The sequence below is a fragment of the Microsporum canis genome, genomic scaffold (assembly GCF_000151145.1).
Source record: "Microsporum canis CBS 113480 supercont1.6 genomic scaffold, whole genome shotgun sequence".
Taxonomy (NCBI): domain Eukaryota; kingdom Fungi; phylum Ascomycota; class Eurotiomycetes; order Onygenales; family Arthrodermataceae; genus Microsporum; species Microsporum canis.
This window is the reverse complement of record NW_003299164.1, coordinates 1,745,280-1,755,240: the sequence shown is the minus strand read 5'-3', so window position 1 is coordinate 1,755,240 and position 9,961 is coordinate 1,745,280. Positions and strand designations below refer to the sequence as shown.

Below are 9,961 nucleotides of genomic sequence, written 5' to 3'. Positions count from 1 at the left end.
TCAAATGCAGTCATCGCCTTGCCTCATCTGCGTCTGCTTACATATCTCACCTCATCTCTCACAGTAAAGCCAAAGAGCCTGTCCAAGAAGGGTTCGTTCACCAGCTTATCCATTTGCTTCAGAGCATTGGCCAGCAAAAGGGGCCGCAGAGTTCAAAGATATTGAAAAGGTATATCATGTCCAATAATAACATGTGAGAGCACCTGGCTAATCAAGCGCTCTTTCCTATAATATAGAAAAGAGCTTGAAACAACGTTTGGCCCAACAACATGGCAAAGACAGTCTTATGACGCCTTTCAAGCTGCTGTCTGTTCAACGGACCCGGTAGCATTTCCATGTGTGTATGCCACCAAGGGCTTCAAGGCCAAGGAGCACCGATACATCTTCCTGGACTCCGAAGATATGAACAACAAGAAGAACATCGACAGCTTGGCCGCTGCTCTCAAAGAATATCTCACCACGCCGCAATCTGAACTAGGCCCAAACACCAGCCTTGTCGTTCTTTTCCCGATCGTTGACTCCCGGCTGACGGCTCGAGATTATCACCAGAAGTACTGGGACTGCCTTCGCGCTCTGAGAAAGGTTGACACCAAGGCATGGCCTGCAAACATTCCAACGGACACCGACACCCCGCTCTGGAAATTTTGCTTTAATGGTGAGCCTGTGTTCAGTGCAGCCATGACGCCCTCCCACGAGAAACGAAGATCGCGATATGCGCCATGTTTCTGTATTGTCTTCCAGCCAAACTTTGTATTTGATATTCTCTTTGCCACGGAGTTGAAGAAGAAAGCAGCTATCTCAAAGGTTCGGGGTCTGTTGGCCGACTACGACGAGGTGCCGATTAGTCCTGAATTGAAGAACTACGGCGATGTTACCGGCAGAGAGAGCAAACAATACTTCATCATGGATGAAAATCATTCATCCCCGCCATGCCCTTACTCTTCACTTGATTAACCTCGTTCTATGTCGTGTTTAATTTGAGGGTTCGATGCTTTGGTGATGGGGGAAGACACATATAGATGGTTTTATAGATCTCATCAAGATGGAAAAAAAATAGAACTGCCAGGGGAAAGCAGTAGTAATAGCCGTGTTTACCTCTCTAGGTCAGAGAACTTTTGATATCATGCTCGATTGGGCATCAATGTTATTATCGATGAAACTCCAAGCAAATGCCTCAGCTGTCTCAGTATAGGCCGACTCTCGGCGAAAAGGTCCAACGGAAAGTAGTTATCAAATAGAGAACCGATGATTGGTAGAAGATGGTATATGAGGACCGGGCCGGTGAGCTATAGAAAAGACGGGAAGGAAACCCGCAGAAGGGCGTCTAAAATTAGAGCTCACGTGACATCTCTCCAGCCTGACCCTCCGTCATGATGGTCAATTTCCTCGTGTTATATCTCGGAAGCCATGTAGCCATCCTGTTTCTTATCTGTACGAGTCTACTGCAAGAATGGCGTCCAGCAGTGGCATGACCCTACGGTCTTGTCCGTTGCTCCTGAAGTGGCCCAATCAACTTGTTCCACAACCATGTTCAACCAAGCCGAGAGATAGTTATTAGTACGGAACAAGGTCGGCATGGCTACCTATCCCTTCAATCGCAACTTGGCGGTGACTGGACGGGGGTACAAGGCTCACAGGCCGTTCTCACATCGACTGTATCATCTTGTACAGCTGACATGCCGACTATCAAAGAGCTAAGCAAGGAAGAAGCAAGATACAACCCGGCTATCAAATCGGATCTAACACAGGCGAGAGAAGGAAATATATGTATAATGATAAAATAAAAAAGAAAGAGCATTTATCGGAGCTGGCACTGGTTTCTTCTGATGGGTGGAATATAATATCCTTCAGCCACATCGTCTAGCTTGAGCCCAGCCACAGGTCGCAAATATATCAGCCTTATCCGTAGCATCCACCGGGTACTCCGTGCTCTCGTTGTATGTCGAGTACTCTCAAGTAACAGTAACCCGTAAACCCTCAAGACTTCCCTCAAAGAAAAAAGCATCTCCTACCATCCCAGACTTCTTTTAATTTGCAGCTCTTTTTTTTACATTTTTTGGTGGCGGAAATTCGCGCCTACGCCAAGCCGCGCTAGTCCTTTCTTGTCGCAAAGTTTTCTTCTTTTTTCCTCGCGAAAAGATAAAAAGGCCGCGCTGAGTCAGCAAGAGCCGGTTAATAAGCCCGTTGGGTCCGCTTTCAGTTTTTCTTCCTTTTTTTTTTTACCGACCGCCACCGCAACAGCTTTTTGCACACAACTTAACAAAACCACCACCACCACGTCTTGACCAACGCAGCTCGAGAAACCTGCCATCGTCGCAGCTAGACGGTTGTTTTACCTTAAGAGGCAGAAACTAGTCTGCCGTTGGATCATCCGCGAGAGGTCCTTTGTTTAGATCCTGACCGTTGACTTGAGACGGAGGAGCAGGGAGTCACAACAGACGCGACAGCCCTTCCGCTTAACCCTTCATCCAGCGACTCTGGAGCTTCGACGCTCCCATTCTGAAAACTCAGGCAAGTTGGCGGGGCTTAACTACGCTCAGAACTCCTTCCTCCACCCTCTCCTGGGCCCAAAGTTCCGGGTCTTTGTCGGGGGAGACATTCGACCTCCATAACTTGACTCCCGCAAATATATGGCAATACGCGAAGCAATACACGTTGAACAGACTCAGCCAGCCCTTCCTCGAGGGCTAGGCTGGACCGGACTATCCAACTGAACAAAAAAAAAACTAAGTGACCTTTTTTTGGTGGCCGCTTTTTTGAAATTTTTTTTTTTTCAATATTCACATTGTCGTTCGAGGGCTGCAAGGTGAGCGCTGTTCTGGCGTTCACGCTTCCGCAGAACCAATATAGACCAGCATAACAGGATATATTCTGCAATTGGATACTTTAACAACATCAAGAGGGCGAACTACACCATGAGCGACTCGCCAAAATCGGACAAGGGAGATACCAGGTACCGCACGCCTGCTCCAGAGTTGGACGACCACCGGTTCCAAGCCGAAGGTCTGCCCAGAGCGGAGACCATGGAGGGTCCGACTGTGCGAAGCTCGACCGAAAATCACGGCCGGCCCGAGCTTCTAGTCCCGGTCGCCGGAAATGGAATTCTAGACGGGAGCCCTAGATGCAGAGATTTCGAACATGCTGTTATGGACGAGGATGAGGAGGAAAGTTTAGACAGACTTGGGGCCAGGAGGGTCTCTGTTAACCCAATGGGCTCTCGCCTAAGCCCGAACGATACCCGTCGCCCCTCAATGACATCCTCTCATACCTCCATTTCGACCTCCCCGCCAAACTCGGTCGAGGCCTTTGCCGAACCCCGTCGACGTGAACGAGCAAACACAATGGAAAGCCAGATGCCAGGAGAGCGTGAACTCAATCTCCATCGTACCATATCTGCCACTTCCCACCACCGCAAACCAACTTTCAGCAACGCTAGTGTGGTCCGTCCCGGCAGTGTGGACATTCGTGTCAACCCAACGGAAGAGGCAGACGTGTGCTTCCCTCCTCCGCCATTCGAAGAGCCAGGTCGTTCGCCAATAATTGATTATGAGGAGCTGGAAGAGTTTGTCGCTCTCAGCAACAAGGTCAACGCCGAGAACCGCTCAGCACATCGTCCAATCCCACGCAAACATAGTATTAGCACGCAGAGCAAGCATACCTCCGGTTTTCCGGGTCTCCACAAGGGGAATAGCCATGTCGATGTTCCTGACATTATAATGACTCCGTGCTCCCAAGAGGAATCAAACGAGACCGTCCAGCTGCCCGTAGATGATGCCAAAAATTCTAGCTCTGACGAACCAGAGGGCGAAAAGGATGGCCTTGAGACCCTGAAAAATACTAATAGTCCACAACGCTTCAGCTTTTTCTCCTCTGAGTTTGAAAGCACCATCCATGCCGCTTCGATTGGAGATCTTGTCCTTCCCGGCGACTCGTTCCGTGACCTTTTTCAGCTTGGACCGGATGGAGGCGTTTGGTGGCTTGATGTCGTCAACCCGACCAATGATGAGATTGGTGCTATTTCTCGCGCCTTTTCCATCCATCCTTTGACTGCAGAGGACATAATGACCCAGGAAGCACGCGAGAAAGTTGAATTATTCCGCCAATACTACTTTGTTTGTTTCCGTACCTTCTACCAGATGGACAAGACCAGCGAAGACTATCTAGAACCTGTCAACTTATACATGGTGGTGTTCCGGGAGGGTGTTATCTCTTTCAGCTTTATTGATAACCCACACGCGGCTAATGTGAGGAAGCGAATTGGGAAACTGCGTGAATATGTATCCCTGAGTAGTGATTGGATTTGCTATGCTATGATGTAAGTTTGCGTAGTGCACCTTCATCTTATTGTGTTTTGTCTTCGTCTAACTAATCTTGTAAAAGTGACGACATTGTTGACAGCTTTGGCCCTGTGATTCGTGAGATCGAAATTGAATCTGAAGCCATTGAAGATCACGTCTACGTTGCCCGAATTGAGGATTTCAATCTTTTCCTCCCAAAGATCGGTGGCCTACGTAAGAAAGTAATGAGTCTTATGCGCCTTCTTGGTGGGAAAGCGGACGTCATCAAGGGTTTTGCCAAGCGCTGCAACGAGCAATACTCAGTCACACCCCGGGGTGATATCGGGCTTTACCTTGGCGATATCCAGGACCACGTCGTGACCATGATGTCGAGCTTGGGTCATTTTGAAAAGATGCTCAGCCGCTCGCATGGTAACTACCTGGCTCAGGTCAACGTGACGAACATCATGGTTGGTAACAGGGTGAACGAGGTGCTGAGCAAGATCACTTTCCTGGCCAGTATTCTCGTCCCGATGAACCTGATCTGTGGTCTTTTCGGAATGAACGTGCATGTCCCTGGTCAGCACGATGATAGCCTCCACTGGTTCTTTGGCGTTGTGGGAATCATCGTTCTTATCTCCATTGTCAGCCTGACCTTTGCTCGTCGATACAAACTCGTGTAAAGGCTCTGTCAAGCATGCCGTTGTTGATTCTACGGCGCTTCGATTCTTTCCTTGACGGCCGCCTGGATGCACGCCAATGTTAGTGGGCATGCCTACGCAGAAAAAAGTTTGACCATACTGCTTTGGTCCAGTTTGTCTTTTTGTTAATACTTGCAGTTTCGCTGTTGATATTTGGTTGTAATTGTTTATTATTGGATTCTGATAACTCAAGGAGATTTTGGCGTCGGTCTAATTATAACTCTTCCGTCCCTAAATCACCTTTACTGTAATTATCATTACCCCGTACTCAATCTCTAAGCTATTAACCACTCCCAACGCTGACTCTCTTTACCGTCGGGCAAGTTTTTATATCTGATAGTTATTAGCTGAGATTATGTAATCCCGCGGCTGCTTATCCTAGTTAACCAACAACCTTGCAAGAAAAGGCGTTGGACAGTTTGGAAGCTGAACAAGAAGGACAATAACAAGAGGATGATATAATGATAACCGCCAGGATAGGACTACGCGCTCTCACTGCTTACCCTTTGCTTACTCTGCCTCATGATATTTAGCGTCGATGATTAGTTTCGCCTTGTTTAATAGGTGATTGACGGACAACCTCGTTCAAAAGAACCACCAACCCCCTTTTACCATTCGTTCCGTTAAATCTTCATATAGGCGTGCCGATGCCTTGGCCAAAGCTCACTCCGCTTCAATCTCGGTTTGCTGCCTCCCTTGCCGCCACCATCCTCCTCATTATCCTTTATTTTGCTCTCACCAGCCCACACCTCGCTTACGCGGCCGATGTCGATGCGGTGATATTAGAAAGGTATGGCCCTCCGGACTCGCCAGCTATAGATACCCATAGCCAGCAACCTGAGCTAGATGGACGGGGTGCCCTGTTGTCTGAAGAGGACGTTGAAATTGGTCAGAGGGCGGCACCAGGGACAGAGGCTTTGGCGAACAACGTTGCCAAATTAAAGAATATAAAAATCGGGGAGACGCAGTATTGGGTATTCCCCAAGGAAGCTGTGAACGGCCCCAAGTCTCCGCCCACGCCAGGCCTTCCGTCAGACATAAGTCTTGTTCTAGACGGAGGCACAATCCTTAACAATGACGACCCGGACGATTCGGATGATTTGGGTGACATATTCGAACTAGACGAGGGAGATGGGAATCTATTTCGCCGCGCTGTCTCTGTATATATTACCGCAAATACGTGCCTTCAGCCAGGCCTCAATGCCACCCGTGCAGCCAAGGATTCTGGACCCCCTCAACTAGAACTCTACGTGTCTACAAGCAAAACTTTTGACAGACCCGGCCCTCAGTACAAGGACAACTCAGCTGTTATTTACAAACCTTTTGATGGCGGTTATGTTGCTGTAAACCCAAGTGCCGACGGAGACGTATACATTGCCGTTGCCGCTCCAAACAATACTCGATATTCAGGAATATATAACTACGAAATAGCAGCTTCTATTGACGCTCCCTTCCATGGCCTTGATAATACTACTTCCTTTCTTTACTTTGTTGACGGAGACAGCGATGCAGCTCTACTGCAGACAAATGATACCACCCGCGAATCTCCCGACTCCGAAATATATAAGCAATGGCTGGCCCTTGATCCCCCTCCTTTTACATTATTTGCACACAACATGAATGATTCGGCCATAGTAGGCCTTCAGCATTCATTTTGTGGCCTACAAAATAACGCACAAATAAGCAAGAAGCAAAAAAGCCTTGATGTTGGCATGACGGCCCGTGGCATAGATCATAAACCCAAAGAGCAGATCTACGCCAAAGGATTGAACAGCAGCTCTGTCTATTATGGGTTTTTGGCCATGGAGGGAAACTCGACGGCTTATGGGAATAAGGTGGTTGGGGGTGGCGGAAAAGTGTGGAAGGCGATGAATTTCACGACAAAAAGAGGTAAGTTAGAGAGCAACCACTTGACCTATCCGGTCACTACTAATATGTGATCTTAAGAAAACAACTGCGCCATAGTATATAATTTGAAGTTCTGCTCTGAAGTCGCTTACGCGGTGCCATCAAGCCCAGAACTCAATGTCTCCGAACTTAGCGATATTTATGACACTCAAGCCGCTCAGCTATTCCAAAATTTCACCTATTCGCTCCAGCAGATATCTTGCAATGCCCCAGCAACAGAGCAGTACTCCCTCGCAACAAATTGCTCACAGTGTGCAGATGCATATAAACAATGGCTTTGTGCCGTCACCATACCCAGATGCCAAGATTTTTCCAGTGATCTTGCGTTCCTTCGTCCAAGAAATACTGGCCAGCAGTTTCTTAATGGCACCATGCTACCTGATGACTACTCTGGCCGACAAAATGTATTAACCAACTCTTCTAGAAATCCACTGATCGATACCAAAATAAAGCCTGGGCCGTACAAAGAGGTTCTTCCCTGCCAGGACTTATGTTATTCATTAGTTCGAAGCTGTCCTGCATCATTCGGCTTCGGATGCCCCACCGGCCAATGGCTAAACTATTCCTATGGACAGCGAAGCGCCAATGGAGATATCACCTGTAGTTACCTTGGCGCGGCGTACTTCTTGAATTCGGGATGGAAGTCCGCGGATGGAGTGAAATTTATTTTTTCCTTTACATTTGTCTTCTGGGCGCTCGTCTGGGGTATTTTGCACTGGGATTGATCTGAAACGACCTACGAGAGCGGAAGGTGATCGGATAATCGGCACCCCGTCTCAAAAACCAAATCCAAGCGAACTGAACATCTACCATACGTTCATAACAATGAAACGTTCATTTGGGTCTCAATCGTTGTCTGGTCCCGATTCAAATCATGCACGGAAGAAAGATTAATGGTGGACCTCAAAGGATAATTGCAGGTCAATGCTCATACAGTTGAGGATCGAACACAGGATGGTTCTCTGTTACCATATTATGGCCCTTGTCATGGGAGGTCCAGGTCTCAGGAATTTGCAATATGCAGGATAACAGATCCAGTTTCAAATCACCGTACATATATACAGCCTTGTTCCTTGGACCAAGGTCACACGTACATACATACTCCAAGAAGGCCAATATATTTTCACCGCCTGGAGACAAATTTGTCAGAAACAAAGACGGGGGCCGATGAAGCCGGAGATATTTGGAAAGGTTACCGGGGAGGCATGGATTTCAAATTACTGTTGTATAACGGAAGCAAGGTGCATGGCGTGGCCTTTATAATGCCAAGTAGGATGAGAATTCGACGAGGCTATGTCTGAATAATATTAGGTAATAGAAAGCTCGAGTCTCTAAAGTGTTTGGGTTCGTGAATCTATAGTAATCGTAATAATATACAAGGGGTTTGTTGTTGGGATGAAAGACCCAAGATCCAACACTCTATTTGGCCCTTTTGGGTGTGGGTGTCCACATATTCTTTCCACCCGTTGAACCAGACGTCACAGCTCTTCTTGGAGTGCTATTACCCACCTGGGCCCAGAGCCTCTGGGCTGCAGGGGTAAGTGCAGCCCGACCCATGACAGGCGTTTTTGGTATTGAAGATCCATTACCCGATCTCCCAAAGGCGATCATCGGGCTGCTTGGGAACACCGGTACAGGGGTCTTCGTCTCTTTCATCGCCTTCTCGCTTCTATTATTCTTTGCCACCCGTTCCACCATGCGGTGAAGCAATAGTTCTCTCTTCCCGCTCTCTTTGAGCTTGAACGGATTCGGCGTCGAGTCAGTAGCTTGGCTCTCGAGAAGTTTGAGATGATATGCCTCTTCATCCTCGTCAGCATGTTTAACCGAGTGTGGCTCGGGTTCGTCCTCATCAACAAAGGCGTATCCATTTACACGAGGAGTTTCACCGCCAGCGTACCCTGGTTCTGAGTCGGTTGGTCGTGGCCGTCCGGCTATTGCATCACGAACTGCAGATAGGGAAGGTGACGGTGGGACGGTCGAATGCCGGTCTGCATCTACATTTTCGAGCTGCGGCCTAATACGGGTGTTGTGATAGAGGACTTGCTTCTCTCCCATCCGGGATGTAGCCTCTCGTTTTTGCTGAACTGTTTCGACCTCGTCTTCCACGGAAGAAGGGATAAACATCAAGGAATTCTCGGGTTTTGATTTCCAGCCATCAGGTCTGGCGGGACGTTCGTCCGCCACGACCCTGGTATCGGATAGTTTCAAAAGCTGTTTCTCCCTGCTCCCATCCGGCGCGGCCTGCGCTTCAAGTCTCTTTGCTTCCCGCTTTTCATGGACCAGCTGTCTGGCCGACGGGATCTTATTCCCACTCCACAGCCATGCATATTTCTCCCTCTTCTTTGCATTCTGCTTATCAAGTAGCTTGTTGAATGATTCGTTGTCTTCGCTCGTATATTTTTGTTGAAAAGCGCCTAGTCCCATATTCCGTACCTTCGATGGGACCCCTCTGCCTGCGGAGCTTGTGGCAGTCGAGGCCACGCTACCTGGAGTAGCACACGACATCGGGGTATCGCCTTTCCAGCCTCTGGGTGTATTCTTGTTCATAGCTGGGGTTCGGTGGGGGGTCTCCATATTAGACAGGATAGGATCGCTTCCGCGGTGCGGTGTCATGGATGTCCCAGCATATCTCCTCTGCGATCCCGGAGTCATCACCTGCGCCATTCTCCTTCCTGCTGTGGTAATCCATTCCTTGTCTTTCGATTCAAGGGCATCAAGATAATCCCGTTGAGCTTGAGTTTCCAGCAATCCAGGAAAGAAATCCCGGGCGACGATATGGGAAAGGGCGTCGGTGTAATCGTCTTCGTCAAGGGCAACAGGCGGTCGTTTTATCCGCTTCGCTGGTGGCGGAGGAGGCATCAGTTGCGTATCTGACGATCGCTTTGTCACAGCCTGAGACGATGCAGAGGCCATGGTTGTGTACTGAATCTCGTATATTCTGCTGTGTCCCGTCTATAACGCTTCGGTATCGAAGGAAGAATTGTAGGTAAGTTTGATAACGCAGCAACAAAAACAGACTTTGTTCAACTCTATGACGGCGTTTGCGGTTGAATGTCACGTGAGTAACGGAGAATA

At 48.5% G+C, this 9,961-nt stretch overlaps 4 protein-coding genes across 4 annotated transcripts in view; 3 read left to right on the top strand and 1 right to left on the bottom strand.

The window, feature by feature from the left end:
* Window positions 1–954, top strand: part of MCYG_06782 (yqcI) — a gene marked incomplete at both ends in the record, with an annotated part of 1,253 nt that extends 299 nt beyond the window's left edge. Inside the window, 2 exons of the mRNA XM_002844772.1 lie at window positions 65–169; window positions 237–954. Of these exons, the coding sequence (XP_002844818.1) occupies window positions 65–169; window positions 237–954 (823 nt within the window). The remainder of the gene's footprint in view (window positions 1–64; window positions 170–236) is intronic.
* Window positions 955–2,915: 1,961 nt separating this feature from the next.
* MCYG_06781 (magnesium transporter ALR1) lies at window positions 2,916–4,960 on the top strand (the record flags this gene model as incomplete). The annotated part of the gene is made up of 2 exons (XM_002844771.1): window positions 2,916–4,315; window positions 4,381–4,960. The coding sequence occupies 2 exons, from the start codon at window positions 2,916–2,918 to the stop codon at window positions 4,958–4,960; spliced, it is 1,980 nt and encodes a 659-aa protein (XP_002844817.1).
* Window positions 4,961–5,599: 639 nt separating this feature from the next.
* MCYG_06780 (calcium influx-promoting protein ehs1) lies at window positions 5,600–7,611 on the top strand (the record flags this gene model as incomplete). The annotated part of the gene is made up of 2 exons (XM_002844770.1): window positions 5,600–6,868; window positions 6,926–7,611. 2 exons carry the CDS (start codon window positions 5,626–5,628, stop codon window positions 7,609–7,611), a joined length of 1,929 nt encoding a protein of 642 aa, XP_002844816.1.
* A 694-nt stretch (window positions 7,612–8,305) lies between these two features.
* MCYG_06779 (conserved hypothetical protein) lies at window positions 8,306–9,799 on the bottom strand (the record flags this gene model as incomplete). The annotated part of the gene is made up of 1 exon (XM_002844769.1): window positions 8,306–9,799. One exon carries the CDS (start codon window positions 9,797–9,799, stop codon window positions 8,306–8,308), a length of 1,494 nt encoding a protein of 497 aa, XP_002844815.1.
* Between the last annotated feature and the right edge of the window lie 162 nt (window positions 9,800–9,961).